Raw genomic sequence first — 18,271 nt, forward strand, 5'->3', positions numbered from 1 at the left:
CCATTCCGTTCAGCTGCTCTTCCAAGTCCTTTGCTGTCTCTGACAGAATTACAATGTCTTTGGCGAACCTCAAAGTTCTTATTTCTTCTCCATGGATTTTAATACCTACTCCGAATTTTTCTTTTGTTTCCTTTACTGCTTGCTCGATATACAGATTGAATAACATCGGGGATAGGCTACAACCCTGTCTCACTCCCTTCCCAACCACTGCTTCCCTTTCATGCCCCTCGACTCTTATAACTGCCATCTGGTTTCTGTACAAATTGTAAATAGCCTTTTGCTCCCTGTATTTTACCCCTGCCACCTTCATAATTTGAAAGAGAGTATTCCACTCAACATTGTCAAAAGCTTTCTCTAAGTCTACAAATGCTAGAAACATAGGTTTGCCTTTCGTTAATCTATTTTCTAAGATAAGTCGTAGGGTCAGTATTGCCTCACGTGTTCCAACATTTCTACGGAATCCAAACTGATCTTCCCAGAGGTCGGCTTCTACAAGTTTTTCCATTCGTCTGTAAAAAATTCATGTTAGTATTTTGCAGCTGTGGCTTATTAAACTGATAGTTCGGTAATTTTCACATCTGTCTACACCTGCTTTCTTTGGGATTGGTTCCTTTATTTTAAGACCTCATTTCCTTAGGATTCTTCCAATGAATCTCAGTCTGGCACGTGCTTTACCGACGATTAATTTTATATGGTCATTCAATTTTAAATCACTCCTATTGCCTACTCCCAGATAATTTATGGAATTAACTGCTTCCAGTTGCTGACCTGATATATTGTAGCTAGATGATATGGAATATTTCTTTCTTTGTATTCGCAGCACATTACACTTGTCTACATTGAAATTCAATTGCCATTCCCTGTACCATGCGTCAATTCATTACAGATCCTCCTGCATTCCAGTATAATTTTCCATTGTTACAATCTCTCGATATACTACAGCATCATACGCAAAATGCCTCAGTGAACTTCCGATGTTATCCACAAGGTCGTTTATATATATTGTGAATAGCAACGGTCCTACGGCACTCCCCTGCGGCACACCTGAAATCACTCTTACTTCGGAAGACTTCTCTCTATTGAGAATGACATGCTGCGTTCTGTTATCTAGGAACTCTTCAATCCAATCACACAATTGGTCCATATGCTCTTACTTTGTTCATTAAACAACTGTGGGGAACTGTATCGAACACCTTGCGGAAGTCAAAAAACATGGCATCTACCTGGGAACCCGTGTCTATGGCCCTCTGAGTCTCATGGACGAATAAGGTGAGCTGGGTTTCACAAGATCATCTTTTTCAAAACCTATGCTGATTCCTACAGAGTAGATTCCTAGTCTCCAGAAAAGTTATTATACTTGAACATAATACGTGTTCCAAAATTCTACAACTGATCGACGTTAGAGATATAGGTCTATAGTTCTGCACATCTGTTCGACATCCCTTCTTGAAAACGGGGATGATCTGTGCCCTTTTCCAATCTTTTGGAACGCTATGCTCTTCTAGAGTCCTACAGTACACCGCTGCAAGAAGAGGGGCAAGTTCTTTCGCGTACTATGTCTAAAATCGAACTGGTATCCCATCAGGTCCAGCACTCTCTCCTCTTTTGAGCGATTTTAATTGTTTTCCTATCCCTCTGTCATCTATTTCGATATCTACCATTTTGTCATCTGTGCGACAGTCTAGAGAAGGAACTACCGTGCAGTCTTCCTCTGTGAAACAGCTTTGGAAAAAGACCTTTAGTATCTCGGCCTTTAGTCTGTCATCCTCGGTTTCAGTACCATTTTGGTCACATGCAGTAACCGCTTTATGATCGCTGATTCCCTGTTCATTGTTAACTGTTTCAAATAGTTGGGGTATGTTTGTCACCAGAAGGTCTAATATGTTATCGCCATGAGTCGGTTCTCTGTTCAACTGCTCAAGGTAGTTTTCAGATAATGCACTTAAAAAAATTTCACTGGATTCTTTGTCCCTGCTTCCCGTTATAAATGTTTGAGTCTCCCAGTCTATATCTGGTAAATTATAATCTCCACCCAGAACTATAACATGGTTGGGAAATCTACTCGAAATATTTTCCAAATTTTCCTTCAGGCGCTCTACCACAACAGCTGCTGAGCCAAGGGGCCTATAGAGGCATCCAACTACCATGTTTGAGCCTACTTTAACTGTGACCTTCGCCCAAATTATTTCACATTTCGGATCTCCGTCAATTTCCTTCGATACTATTGCAGTTTTTATCGCTATAAACACGCCTCCCTGTTCACTTTTCAGCCTGTCTCCATAGTACTATGTGGGCATTGTGACCGTTTATTAATGAGAGCATTTCTGTGACCTTTCTATAGACGCTCCTGCAGTTTACTATTGCCACATTGATATTGTTATTTCCTGTTGCGTTTTGCCTACTGCTACCTTGTCACGTCTCAGGAGGCGTCTTGTCGAGAAATTTGCACCCCAGATCTCCGCAGAACCGTCTGAGCCTCTGGTTTAAGCCTTCCACTCGGCTCCAAACCATAGGACTGCGATCGGTTCTGGGAACGATACTACAAATAGTTAGCTCAGATTTCACCCTGCGAGCGAGGCTTTCTTCCTTCACCAACTCCACCAACTGCCTGTATGAACTGAGGATGACCTCTGAACCCAGACGGCAGGAGTCGTTGTTGCTGACATGAGCAACAATTTGCAGTTGGGTGCACCCAGTGCTTTCTATCGCCGCCAGCAGGGCCTCCTCCACATCTTGGATGAGACCCCCTGGCAAGCAGACAGAGTGAACACTAGCCTTCTTCCCCGACCTTTCCGCTATTTCCCTAAGGGGTCCATCACCCGCCTAACATTGGAGCTCCCAATCACTAATAAACCCCTCCCCTCATGTGCCTGCTCGGACCTTGCTGAAGGAGCAGCCACATGTCCATTCACAGGCAGAGCGGGCGATGCCACACAGCTAGCCTCCACATTGACCCTCCGCCTCGTGTGACGCGAATGCCACTGAACCTGCCACTCCCCTTCGGGAGAGGGTGGCCCAACTGCGCCCGGTACCCACAAAGATGTCTCGACAGCAGGGACCATGGGTGAAGCATGTAGCACCTGGGATGTACCATGTGACGCACCAGACTCCCCACTGCCGCTACACTCCAAGGCAGCAGCCTGAAGACGGCTGACCACAACCATCAGCATGTTCAGCTGTTCGCGAACAGTGGCCAGCTCCTCCTGCGTCAGTACACAGCAGTCACACATCCTATTCATTCTAAGAAATCAACAATTTACTGTAGAGAGTTAATCAACTGTTAACTAGACTGATAATTCACTAAAGGCGGCTGATAGCTGACTAAACTGTGGTTACTAGACACTTCTTGTTGGAAACAATGAAAATAAGCACTACCTGTCGCTGGACTGTATTCAAAACAATCACAAAATCTATGGAACACAGTTACCAGTAATCGAAAATTAAAGCTTCCTTGAACATTTTTATCCCGCAATCATCAGTGAGATGAGTTACAGTTGTTAATCTAGATGCTCAGTTAAATTATGAGGCTTTTGTCAATTGCAAAATGCTGCTCGGGCTCACAAAAGAAATCTACATACCAGTGAAAATGATAAGTATTGTAGTTGGTCATGGAGAACTTTCACTCACTAAGTGTCACAAGCAGTCAAAACTTGCCCCTAAAGCTATGTGCTTAGGGACACCCGAACGATACCACAGAGGGTAGCTTAATGCCATGGGCAAAGAATCATTTTGTACTACCACTATGGACAACACAGGAAGGGAAGGTAGTATCGATCTGCCAATAAGCTCTAGCCTGACTGAGGAACAGTGTTGACAAGTGTTAGCCATTGTGCACCAATTTTGGGATGTTTTCAATCATCCATCAATTAGCCAGCAGTTGCTGAACAACTAAGAATCCGGGAGGAAGTGGAGAAGATGCTGCTTGATGACATCATTGATCCATCAGTGTGTCCTTGGTTCTTTCTTGTAGTCCTTGTGTAAAAGAAGGATGACAACATGGCATTTATGCATCGAGTATGGGTGACTGAACAAAGTCATGAAAAAAGATATCTACCCATTGACACACATTGATGGCACTTCAGATTTTTTGAGAGAAGCAAAGTATTTCACAGCTGTGGACATGCACACAGGCAATTTGCAAATCAAAATTGATGAGGCTGGCCAGAAAAGCTGCTTTCATAGCTCCTAAAGGCCTGTGGTAAGGAAACATCACGAATTTGGCATCATATTTTCAGGAGAAAAAAAAAAGCACACTTGCAAGGTGTTGCCCCCAGTAGTCAATCCCACATGGAAGTTTAAGCTCTAATTCTTATAGTATGCAGTTTTGACCTTCTGATAGTACAGCTTTTAAACTTTTGCTGGCACCAGTTGTTTGTCAGTTGCACTGCAGCTGCCTAATGCACGAGCGAGAAGTACTGTACAGCTGAGTCGCACACAGAGCTCTCCTATTTGTGGGATGTTGAAGGAAAGAGAAGAGAAGAGGGGAGGGGAAGTGGCCACATCTGCCCAATTTACCTTAAAATCTCATTCGTGCATCTGTTAGTCTTTGCGAAAGATAGTAATATGATTATGTAATATGTCAACTGTGTTATAGCTTCCTTGCACGCTTTGTGTTTCTTTAGTAGATACAGGAATGAGGAAAAGATGCTGTTCATGAACATAGAATTCAGATATTATTTTATTTTATATCTAATATCAAATAGTAAAAATATTACATAACTTTGTCGCTGTAGTTGCAGCGTCAGTTGCTAACTGTAGCTTTGAATGCTGAAACATATAAACATACCATAGGTATACAATTCAGTCAGTCTTAAGTACAATAACTAATCAGTAGACCATGAGCCCTGGGTACTTTGAAATTCTGTAAATGTTATTCAACTGGCAGACACACAAAATGGGCTCAGTGCATGAAAGTTTGAACTTAAGTATACCCACTGCTGGAGCTCCTGAGAGGGGTGTTTGCATCTCATTGGCGTAATCAGTCATGACAGTGCCCTTGTGCAGCAGTGGCTGCTGTAGGAAGTGCACTGGAGTAACTGGTGGCACCCGTATTGGAAAGTGCAGCAGACCAGATAGCGACCGATACTGCAAACCTCATGCACATATGCATTCAGTATTATTTTAATAATATTCTCATTTTGACATTCTGCAGCTGTATATACGCCATAAAATCGAAACAAATAAATCTGAGCAACTGAAAAGAATTATTATGAAATGAAGTTAATTATTTTTGATGTACAATTTAATCATGCCAATCACATAGAGGAATGGTGCACACAGCAGTGATTTTAATAATTAAAGATTGGCACACTATTTCTTTCATGTTACACTCGTTCATTTCATTAATTTAAAGTACATTTGTGACTCGCCACCTAAAAATGTTAAGAGCAAAGAGATCTCTGCCATCAGCTATAGGTTAGAACCTGTGCGCTTAAGACACAACGAACGAAGCATTCTACCAGTCTCAAAACAGTGCATCACAAACCTTTACTCAATCCACTCTACAGCACTTCACTTTCAGGTATTAAGCAGCTCCAGTGGGGCAGAGCGAATGATGGCTGGTGAATATGCATTTTAAAAGGTGTACTTTCATAAGGCTATAATTGCATATTATCAGAATTATGACCCAAATTTTCATGTAGGATTGATTGCTAGGGCTGATAACTTGCAAATGTGCTTTTTCTCCTCTGTAAAACATGAAGTCAAATTGATTATCTTTCCTTGTGAATTCAAAGTTGTGTCTTTGCTATCTAGAGGCTATCTAGAGGACTGTGTTATTGTCTTTTTTTAAACATTTGGAGAACTTCTAAGCTGCCTGACAACTGTATTATTTCTTTGTCACTCAAGAAATAAAAATCTTGGGGCACCTAGTGAAAGGCAATGGTTTTTCACTTAATTCAGAGAAAATCAGAGCAGTCACATATTTTCTAACTCCTCGACACATTCAGAATGTAAGAAGTTTGCTCAGAATGTGCTCGTGCTACCGGAGATTCACAGAGGACTTCTGTAGAAGGCATGTCCATTGGAAGGACTATTGCAGGGGATGCAAAATTTTCGTGGAAAGAGGCACAAGAAAGTTCTTGTGTCATCAAGGAAATGCTGACTTCTCTTCCAGTCCTGGCATTGAATAATAAAAATGCCAAGACAGAACTTCACCCTGACAGTAGCAGTTTCGGGATCTTTGCAGTTCCAGTAAATATTCAGGAAGGTGCTGAAAATGTGATAGCTTTTGCTTCCAGAGTACTCTCAAAGTCGGAGGTGAACTATTCTACAGCAGAGAAAGAGTGCCTTGAAGCTGTTTGGGCCATCAGAAAATACCTGTTTTATTTATTTGGCAAACCATTCACTATTGTAATGGACCACCATTTTTAATTATGGCTGTCTAGTTTGAAGGATTGAGTTGATTGAGATGGGCAGGAAGGCTTCAGAATGGGACATCAGATTTGTATACAAAAGCAGACACTAACACGAGGGTATTGCCGGCCGGAGTGGCCGAGCGGTTCTAGGCGCTACAGTCTTGCAGCTTCAACACGATACCACAGTTCATCAAGAGTGGTGACTGGCGTATTGTGACGAGCCAGCTGCTCGGACACCATTGACCAGATGTTTTCAGTTGGTGAGAGATCTGGAGAATATGCTGGCCAGGGCAGCAATTGAACATTTTCTGTATCCAGAAGGCCTGTACAGGACCTACAACATGTGGTCGTGCATTATCCTGCTGAAATGTAGGGTTTCGCAGGTATCGAATGAAGGGTAGAGCCATGGGTCATAACACATCTGAAATGTAACGTCCATTGTTCAAAGTGCTGTCAATGCGAACAAGAGGTGACAGAGACGTGTAACCAGTGGCACCCCATAACATCACGCCGGGTGATACGCCAGTATGGCGATGATGAATACATGCTTCCAATGTGCATTCACCGCGATGTCGCCAAACACGGATGCGACCATCATGATGCTGTAAATAGAACCTGGATTCATCCGAAAAAATGACGTTTTGCCATTCGTGCACCCAGGTTCATCGTTGAGTACACCATCGCAGGTGCTCCTGTCTGTGATGCAGCGTCAAGGGTAACCGAAGCCATGGTCTCCGAGCTGATAGTCCATGCTGCTGCAAACATCATCGAACTGTTCGTGCAGATGTCTGTTGTCTTGCAAACGTCCCCGTCTGTTGACTCAGGGATCGAGACGTGGCTGCACGATCCGTTACAACCATGTGGATAAGATGCCTGTAATCTCGACTGCTAGTGATATGAGGCCATTGGGATCCAGCAGGGAGTTCCGTATTACCCTCCTGAACTCACCGATTCCATATTCTGCTAACAGTCATTGGATCTCGACCGACGCGAGCAGCAATGTCACGATACGATAAACTGCGATTGCGATAGGCTACAATCTGACCTTTATCGAAGTCGGAAACGTGGTGGTACGCATTTCTCCTCCTTACATGAGGCATCACAACAACGTTTCACCAGGCAACGCTGGTCAGCTGCTGTTTGTGTATGAGAAATTGGTTGGAAACCTCCCTCATGTCAGCACGTTTTAGGTATCGCCACCGGCGCCAACCTTGTGTGAATGATCTGAAAAGCTAATCATTTGCATATCACAGCATCTTATTCCTGTCGGTTAAATTTCGCGTCTGTAGCACGTCATCTTAGTGGTGTAGCAATTTTAATGGCCGGTAGTGTATGAGAGGAAAAGTAAATAAATGGGATTGAAACTCATTCAGCACTAATTTTCATTTCAGAAAACTGTAATTATGATAACAATTGCATTTGGGTTAAACAGAAAATTCAGTTGAGAAAATTGAGAAAACTGTTAAAATTACAATATGACAATTGGCTATTAATTATCTTCAGGAGGCAAAATTGCTAGTACTGCCAACAGAAAAACAGAACGCTAATATGCCTTAATCTAGCATTCGCAGTGTACATGTGCATATGGTATAGAAAGTTCTTGCAGAATGTAAATAACTTAGGGGTGAAAGTGACAACTCGCTGAATAGTAGAGGTTTTGGGGTTGTCTACAGCTACACTAAAAAGAATGAAAACTTCACTAACTCTCGGAGATATGTTCCAATTCATGGAGGAATAATGACAGGTTGGGGAAAAAGAGGAGGGGGGAAGGGGGTAGGGTGCAAGTGCCTCAGAGCCTAGATTAAGGGAGACCCACTTGCTGTCTGGAGAATATGGAAAAAAAAAACTGCTGAATGCAGAAAAAATTATCACCATAAAATGAAAAAGAAGAGGAACAACTTACTGTAAACACACATGGCCAAAATACTAAGAACAGCCAGAAAGGTTGCTCACTGTAAAATTCATCATTATTGATGTTACAAAAATACATTTCTGCTGTTACAAACAGAATAGGTGGCACTTTAACCATAATTCTGTTAAGGTATACAGTTAGGAATAAATCAGAAGAAGCTATTTACAGAGCCTCATTAGAAAGCAGATGTTTATTGTAGTCTCTTTAAGACTGAACTTATTGCACAGTTGTCCAAAGTTTTATGAACGATTCAGTGTTGCTAAACCTTACTATTAATTCTATATGTGGACAGAGGTAATTCAATTATCATAAAAAATGCATAATATTAGTGAGAGCTAATGTCTTCCATAAAGTCTGTGTGTGTTTAATTACTGCCAGTTTTGCAAAAGATTTCTTGAAGAATGAATTTACAGTTGGTCAGTGACCTCCATTTTGAGACTACTGATGGTTAATTTCTACTATAAATTTATTACGTCAGTGCAACTGTTCAGAAATTAAATAATATTGCAGACATCTTATACCTTATTAGCTTCCATATCATTGTAGAAAGGTCTTAATTGTACAACTGAATTCTCACTGAAATTGATGTTTGGTTCATTTATATCCTCTGAATGTCATTTAATTTTTTTCTCCGTCCATTAGATTGCATATCCATTTAAAGGCAGCCTGTCCTCCTCCATCTGTAATTATCTGTAATTCCCTTAATACCTCATTACTTTTTTCTTCACTTGGGAACAGCAGGCTTCAAATTTCTGTTGTTGCACAGTGTCCCTTTTTTGTCAGACATGGTGCAGATCTTCAGTTGGAAGTACATTATAGGATATCATTCTGTCTATCTTCTGTGATAACTGATGTTCACCCTCTAATAACGTATTTTTCCTGTAAAGAAATGAGGAGATCATTAGTGCACTCTATTCCCAGTAGCCAGAGACTAGTCATGTGTGTGAGAGCTGCATTTAAGTGAATGTCCGCATGTATGTTGGCTGTTTTGGAAGAAGGTCTTCTAGCTGAAAACTTGCATTTTTACAGGGTTATTACAAATGATTGAAGCGATTTCACAGCTCTACAATAACTTTATTATTTGAGATATTTTCACAATGCTTTGCACACACATACAAAAACTCAAAAAGTTTCTTTAGGCATTCACAAATGTTCAATATGTGCCTCTTTAGTGATTCAGCAGACATCAAGCCGATAATCAAGTTCCTCCCACACTCGGCGCAGCATGTCCCCATCAATGAGTTCGAAAGCATCGTTGATGCGAGCTCGCAGTTCTGGCACGTTTCTTGGTAGAGGAGGTTTAAACACTGAATCTTTCACATAACCCCACAGAAAGAAATCACATGGGGTTAAGTCGGGAGAGCGTGGAGGCCATGACATGAATTGCTGATCATGATCTCCACCACGACCGATCCATCGGTTTTCCAATCTCCTGTTTAAGAAATGCCGAACATCATGATGGAAGTGCGGTGGAGCACCATCCTGTTGAAAGATGAAGTCGGCGCTGTCGGTCTCCAGTTGTGGCATGAGCCAATTTTCCAGCATGTCCAAATACACGTGTCCTGTAACGTTTTTTTTTCGCAGAAGAAAAAGGGGCCGTAAACTTTAAACCGTGAGATTTCACAAAACACGTTAACTTTTGGTGAATTGCGAATTTGCTGCACGAATTCGTGAGGATTCTCTACCGCCCAGATTCGCACATTGGCTGTTCACTTCACCATTAATAAAAAAATGTTGCTTCATCACTGAAAACAAGTTTTGCACTGAACGCATCCTCTTCCATGAGCTGTTGCAACCGCGCCGAAAATTCAAAGCTTTTGACTTTGTCATCGGGTGTCAGGGCTTGTAGCAATTGTAAATGGTAAGGCTTCTGCTTTAGCCTTTTCCGTAAGATTTTCCAAACCGTCGGCTGTGGTACGTTTAGCTTCCTGTTTGCTTTATTCGTCGACTTCCGCAGGCTAAGCGTGAAACTTGCCCGCACGCGTTCAACCGTTTCTTCGCTCACTGCAGGCCGACCCGTTGATTTCCCCTTACAGAGGCATCCAGAAGCTTTAAACTGCGCATACCATCGCCGAATGGAGTTAGCAGTTGGTGGATCTTTGTTGAACTTCGTCCTGAAGTGTCGTTGCACTGCTATGACTGACTCTCTACCACCCAGATTCGCACATTGTGTCTGTTCACTTCACCATTAATAAAAAAATGTTGCTTCATCACTGAAAACAAGTTTTGCACTGAACGCATCCTCATGTGAGTGCATTTTAAGCACGACATACGCTTTCTCGGCTCCTGTCGCCATTTTGTCTCACTGCGCTCTCGAGCAGAAACCTGAAGTGCGGCTTCAGCCGAACAAAACTTTATGAGTTTTTCTACGTATCTGTAGTGTGTCGTGACCATATGTCAATGCATGATGCTACAGTGAATTTATGAAATCGCTTCAATCATTTGTAATAGCCCTGTAGTACTATTTTTGTTGTGCCTGTCTGCGATTCATTATCTCTGCTGTATAGTGAGTAGCAATCTATCTTTTTCATAATATTATGTGATTGGATAGATAAAAAAATCTACTCACCAAGTGGTGGCAGGATAAAACATGTAAAAAAAGAAAAAAAAAGTTTTTACTTATGCAAGCTTTTGGAGCCAGTGGAGACGTGGGATCAAGTAAAAGGAACTGGAGGGGTTTAGGAAAAGGGGCAGAGTGCGAAAAAGTCACCCAGAACCCAGGGTCAGGGGAGACTTAGCAGACGGGTTGAGAAGGAAATGTGTGTTCTCCTACTGCTACTTGGTGAGTAGATTTTTTTATCTATCCAATTACATTATATTGTCAGAAATTGATTCTTTTCATAATATTGTCATACAAAAAGAGAAATGTTCAACTGAGACACCAAAATGAATGATAAATTTTGACTAACTGAAGATTTTTATGCCGCCGAAACTGGCAACATGATATAAAATTTATGAGGTAGACTGAATAAACACTATTTTACAACAATTCCTAATCATTGTTAAACCCAAATCATTAGCCTGCCTTTATTGATTCGCTGTGACATCAGTTCACATTCAGATAGTGAAAGTGTTTCACTGACTATGCCAGTTATTATAGTAATGGTGAAAGACTGAGGTAACTATCAAGATTATGGATGATAAAGAGTTTTGGCTAGGTTCATGAAGTGAGTAAAGAAGGTAGATGTGTCACTATATATGGCATGAGCAGCGAGCTGTGTGGAAAAAATGCCATAGCTTTAGAACATGTGGTATGGGTTTGCCATGGACTACAAAAACATGTGGAATTTGGATACTTAATTTAATGAACAGAGATAATTCTTATTCTGGAGAACATTTTTTTGTTTACTCTAAAAAAATGTTTGATTGTGAAAAATCTTCAATGTTTATTTTTTCAGGCAAAAATATTTCCCTTTATTGCTCATTGTTTATCTATCTCTGCTGTGTTGTATAGTAAATTATGTAATATTACATACATAAGCTTGTTACCGTTAAATGTACACTACATTGAAATGCTTAAAGGGCTCTGGAAAGCCCTATCTTTCCAGTGTTAAAATAGTGCTTACAAATTACATGTTTTCTCAGAAAGTATTTGAATTCAGTTGTTACAGATTAATTTTTTCTACTGTATGAAAATTCACAACTTTCATGCCTTTTTTTTATTTATAAATTCAACAGTATACAGGTTTTTGGAAAAATGCTGTGTTAAGTTACCCAAAAGTGACTGTGTAACATTTCCTAAAAATTTGAATCAAATTGGTTTCGTATATCCTGAGAAAACATGTAATTCTTATGAAAAAATAAAACTTTTGGGAATCGACCTTTTTAGTGCATTCTAGATCCATAGGATGGATTATCTTCATCTTCTGTAAACTCCTCCTCCAGCTTCCTCTTTTTGCTCTTGTTTTCTCTGGCTTGTATTTACATGCTATTTACAGCCCTGTCAGTAGCCCGAAGACATTCCTTGTCTAAATCAAGCATCGTTCGTACTATGTTGAAACCTATCTTTATTCCCATATTTTGAAATACTTTACACCTTACAACATTGCCGTAATTAAAAGTAGCAACAGCATCATACACACCAAAGTGAAGTGTTTCTATTCCAACAAACACAGCCTTGGGGTTTCTTGACCATATAACGTTATTTACACTTTCATTGGGCTTTTGAGTTTTTCCATGAACACAATTTTTCAACAGTTCAGGAGCTGCTAAGTCTCTGAAAATAGGTTTTGTCATCTCCATTACCACATCAGGCAGACTATGTTTATGAGTGTACTCTTCACCAGTTTGCAATCCCTTGCACTTACACCAATATTTTCTCCTTTGGGACACGAGTAATGATGGAGACTTTCATCAGTTGAAAAAGTATGAAAAAAGAAAGAAAGAAAAAGCCCAAACAGCTTTCTTTGTTTCATCAAGACTGTATGTGTTTTGCCTAATAGCCATTCCATAATAGTTCTGTATTTTGTCAATTTCACTGTCAGTTAACCTCCCCTTCCTATCCAGCCCTTTACCATCAGTGAGTTCTTGGTTTTTGTACAATGCTTCAGTCGCCAAAGTCATCACCCCATTCGTTTCTGTACGTGTCCAATACATTAAAATTTCTGCACTACATCACCACCACCATAGGGCTTCAGTTCGTGAATTTGTTTGAAACTTTTAGAGTCACTGTCACCAAGATAATTCACATATCACATGCTACAGAATGTTGAAATATACTAACAACACCAGCCACTTCCATTCCTCCACTACTGCCACTATAGTTAGCTGTGCAGTTATTTTCATGTGTACCTTTATTTTTTTTTGTGGACACCTAAATGTTTAGATATCACTGCTACATCTAAAGCTTTTCCTGTACACATACTGGTGGCGGATACTACATCACGGAGAGATCTGTTTCTCTGTTTATGTCTGGTACCATTGAATGCTGCAGTCAAGTCTCTATTACCACGGTTTTCTATTACTGCCTCTACCACAGCTTTCTTCATAGGTTCTATACAGACATCATCTACTTTAGACCCTGTAAATCTATTATAGTTTGTAAACTTGGTTGGGGGATTTGGAAGATTCATCATGCCACAGAAAACTGCACCTGCAGTAGCCCCCATACCCATACCAATTGTACACAAGGCATAAACAAATCTAATGTTGTGTTCATAGATTTCACTACCTTTTTCTTCATTTGAAGTTAGTGCAACACTGTTCCAAAAGGTAGTCATGTATGAACACTTGCCACACTTCAGTTTCAGTTCCATTTCACAGCCAAGTCCTACATGTTGTTGTTGTTGTTGTTGTTGTTGTTGGATTCCGCTGAGAACTGCCGTATCAAATATTTCATTCACTTCTGATTTGCCCATAAAACATTCATAGTTTTCACTAACTGATCCAAGCTTCCTCTGCGAAATACTTTCTGTCCCACTTTTATTGCAATGGGCAGGTGCACCAGCAAGGTTGGATCCACACACTTGGGTATCGCCTCTATTGTTTACGGTAATAACACCTACCTTTGGCTTTCTAGCATTTTTTTTCCTTAACAAAACAGAGACTTTAATGAACAAAATTCACTATGAATATTTTCAAGATTACAAAAGAGTAAATAAACATAAAACACACAACAGTCGGGTGAACGATATATATTGAACTACCAAAAGTTAGCCACAAAACAACATTTTGTTACACTTATTTTCTCTCACAGCACTAAAATGTACATGATGAGCAGGCAGATTGATACGTTCAACATTTGACAGCAGGTTAACAGTGGCACAGTGGGTCACGTCCATGCAGAACATATTTTAAAAGCAGTTGTAGTCTTTTGAACTGAATAAATTATATATCGATTGAAAGGGGAAAGTCTGTATATTTTTAAAATGCAAGAAAGTAAAAATTAAACATTTCATGATTTTGAACCTTTCTGGAGCCCCTTAATGTTTTTATAAATCAACAGTTATATACAGTTTCTTTGTTGAATGACTGTAGTACGTAAACTGTTTCTTCTAAATTTATCCACACAGTGAATACTGAATACATCTGTATCATTTCAGAAACTGCTGACAACTATGAAGAAGATTTTCAGTCTTCTGTGAGTGGCAGTGGCCAGGGAGGAAAAAGTGGCAAACTTACCACACCTGGAAGCGATACTGAGATAGAGGAAGATATTGGCACTGATGATATTTTGAGTAATGCATCAGTGGTATGAACTTTTTGTGTTTTCAAAGTACTTTATTTGTAACTATTTGTTAAAGGTTGAAGCTATGGTGCCACTGAAGCTGCAACCTTAAGGTCCCAGCAGAACCATAGCGTTAGCCTTTAACAGTTTCTTGTCAACTGAAGAACAGAAAGTAAAGAAACTTTACCTGTATTATTTCTTAGAAAAACACCATACTAAAGGAAGTTGCTTATTGTTTCAGACTGATGACCTCACAGTTGATGTAACAGCTTCAAACTTGAGTGGTGTTGGTGACTATATGGAGAATATAAGCTGACAAGATATCTCTACACGCTAATTACCTGAAGAGTATAAAAAAACAATGTTAGGAATTATGCCTTGTAAAAATATGCAGTGCTAGCAGCTTGGACTGATATATGCCATAAAACTGATTCAGATTTGTTCAATACACATGTACATTTTGAAGCATTGACTAATAATGTAAAATACTGAGTGAATATGTGTTTCACGGACCTAAGTTCCATTTACACCGTATTTGTGAAAGCAAGTCAAATATCTGGAATCACGCAGACTATGTTCTCTGCACCCTATGCAAGTAAATAATCCCAAAACTGCAGAAAGAGGGAATGATCCAGAATTATAATTGTATCATTGTAAACATTTTAGGATAAACAAGATTACACGATCTTTATTAATATAAAGGCAGTTTTATTACAAACCACAATTACAGTAGAAAGAATGATGCAGACACTATATATCTGAACAGTGTTAACAGAGGTGAAGTTCTGAAAAGATAAATATTTTCAGCAGCAATATTAAAAACAATTCTTCAAACCGAAGTCCTAAGTGTTAGGGTATGACCTATGTAAACCTGAACACACTCAGAAAGTATGTATGCTGGTGATAATATATGTATTTGATACTTAATCAAGAACTTATATTATGACACGCCTTTTCATTACTGCTACTTAAAGTGTGCTGTGGTTACCACAGATTAAACTACTACTCTGCAAAGCGAACTGGTTACCTGGTCATTGTGGTAACACTGAATGAAGTTCCCATTTAGAAAAAGAACAGAAATGGAACAAACAGTGTATCTCACCTTGGCCATTCATGACATTTTGCTTGCTGTATCTGTAAAACTACCTTCCCTGGTAATGCTGCTATTTTCCAACAAATGTTTCTGCTGATTTATTAGATTTTCAGTTTCGTTGTCCAGCATAGTATCTTCCTCCAGTAATCATTGCACACTTTATTTATGTGATACACAGCCTTTCCATCTCTACTCTTCTGATGTCACAACAGTAATTTGACGGCACTAAAAGCAAACTGGCTGTATGGTCTAGTAAATGTCGTTTTTGGCTAGCAATGCTGAGGTCCAAGGGCTGATTCCCAATGATCATCTCAAATTTTTATCTGGATGAAGGGTTTGGAAGGAGGTCCTGTCAGCCTTTTGTGGGACCAACTGAAAAAGCTGCTTGAATATAAAGCAGCAAAATTGTGTGCAAGTCACTGACATAATATTCCTTCAAAAGGCTTGCATCAGGCTAGGTCACACATGACATTTATTTATTAACAACGAAAGCATCAGCCGTTACTTTTTCATGTCAAAGAGCAAGTTGCTTGAAATATTATGACTATGAATCTTACTCTTTGTAAAATTCCAAACCAGTTCTACAGGATTTAGGTCTGGCTCATTTGATGTAAAATCACTCAAAATAAAATCTTTTTGCCATACTGTCACAGGTGTTTATTAAAAATTGGTGCAAGAAAGTACATAATGAAAGAAGATTAAAATACACTTCATTTTCACAAACTGTTGTCTGTAGGGAAGGTGCATTAAAAGTTTGTAAGCATTATAACTTCTTTTATTTATGAATTACTTTTATTAAATTTGATGTCATTAGAAAGAGAAAAAGATCCACTATGATATAAAGTTACTGCTGTGCTGGAATTATGCATACTAATACTTATAAATCTGTAATGAAAGTAATTTCTAAAGACCATTTTTTTCCAAATTTTTTGCACTTAACTCACAAGTTTCACCATCATAATTTTTGTTTCACATGATGCCTATAATCATACTTTCCAACATAAAAAAATCAGGAGAGTGTTTTCTGTTTAGCAATTTAAAACTGAAAAACATAAAAATGTATTTGTTTTATTTTGTTATTCTTAGCTAGTGTGCAAGAAATCGTTGTCAAACAGGCAAAGTCATTAAAATGTTTTCATATTAGACTTGGCAAACATCAGCATGGAAAAACAGAAAAAGGTCCACTTGGCCACATGAATTTGACCTTTGCATCTCTATTTTCTTCGCTGATCTCTCAGAATTTTTCTAAGCCACCTTCGGTTATCACAGGTAGAGGCGTTCTTTTGAAGCCCAAGATGAACATGTATGGCTTTGAAAAAATGATTAACTCATGTTCCAGGAAATACCACTTTCGTATTAGTTTTGTAACATACTTGTGAATTTTGGTACCTCCTCTCATAAAATGTTTTTATTCCTGGAACGTGAATTTTGCAAATATATTTTTAAAAAAAATCTTATGGACTTGAAATGTCGCTGTCATAAGGATGCTATACACTTGAAAATGCTCAGTAATATCACTAACTCTATTTCATGCATTTTTGTCCTGAATAGTGGCTAAAAAATTCCATTGTGCAGTTACCAACCTAGCCATACACATTTCATGAGCCCTGCAGAACCCCATTCTCTTTCATACTGTACTGGGGGTACTGCGGACAGCACCAACTTGCAACTGGAAAGTACGGTGCGATAAGCTCTGGATAAAATCAGGAGTGGACCCTGGAGATATTACTTGTGTAAGGTACCGAGGATGTGGTGTCGTAATCCTTCTGCAGGTCAAAGAAGACGACTATAGTGTGTTGATGTTAGGCAGAAGTTGTTCGGATGACAAACTCCACGTAAATGAGATTAACACTAGTGGAATAGCCTTGGCGAAAACCACCCTCTTATGGAGCTGTAAGACCCTGAGACTTGAGGAGCCAACACAGTGACTGGCTCACTGTGCATTCAAGCAGCTTAAGAAAACATTGGTGATACTAATAGGACAATAACTGTCCACTTCGAGAGGGTGCTTACCTCGTTTCAGTACTGGGACAATGATGCTTTCTTGCCATTGCGATGGAAACTCACTGTCCCTCCAGATGCTGTTAAAGATGGCAAGGATATCATCCTGACAATCCACTGATAGGCCCCTGATCATTTGGTTGTGGATGCGGTCTGGCCCTGGGGCTGTATCACGGCAGTAGGCTAGGACACTGAGGAATTACAACTCATTCAGTGGTGCATTATATGGCTCCAGGTGGCGTGTAGTAAAAGATAATAGCTTTCACTTCACCCACTGTTTTAGGACACATAAGGCATGTTGATAATTCTCAGACGCTGAGGCTCTAGAGCAATGCAGAGCAAAATGTTTGGCGACGGAGTCTGGGTCAGTGTAGACAGTGCCATTCAAGGTAATACCAGGTACACCTGCAGGCACCTGGTATTGGTAGTGGTGTCTGATCTTTGTCCAAACCTGCGAAGGAGAGGTACATGATCCGATGGCCTAAACATATTGTTCCCAACAGTCTTGCTTCCGTCATTTTATTAGGTATCGGACCCAAGCACAGACCGCTTAAATCCAATGAGGTGCCCCATTGATTGGTGCCACTTATGGTGTTGGAGAGCATGCCTGAGGTCTCTAATGGCCTCTGCGATTTCCAAGGATCACCGAGGTACTGTCTTCCATTGTGGCAGGCCCAAGGAATGATATCACTAAATCAGCTGCCAAAAGAATGGCTACTGTTGTATTTGGAATGCCTCATCGA

The 18,271-nt window shown here is 39.9% G+C and overlaps 1 protein-coding gene across 2 annotated transcripts in view; it reads left to right on the forward strand.

The window, feature by feature from the left end:
• Window positions 1–14,816, forward strand: part of LOC126242798 (centrosomal protein 43-like) — a 51,805-nt gene extending 36,989 nt beyond the window's left edge. For both annotated transcript variants that reach the window (XM_049948118.1, XM_049948117.1), the window contains exons 7-8: window positions 14,310–14,458; window positions 14,676–14,816. In XM_049948118.1, coding sequence (XP_049804075.1) covers window positions 14,310–14,458; window positions 14,676–14,750 — 224 coding nt within the window. In that variant the 3' untranslated portion in view covers window positions 14,751–14,816. The remainder of the gene's footprint in view (window positions 1–14,309; window positions 14,459–14,675) is intronic.
• Window positions 14,817–18,271: the final 3,455 nt, after the last annotated feature.

The sequence above is a fragment of the Schistocerca nitens genome, chromosome 1 (genome assembly GCF_023898315.1).
Source record: "Schistocerca nitens isolate TAMUIC-IGC-003100 chromosome 1, iqSchNite1.1, whole genome shotgun sequence".
NCBI classification, from domain to species: Eukaryota; Metazoa; Arthropoda; class Insecta; order Orthoptera; family Acrididae; genus Schistocerca; species Schistocerca nitens.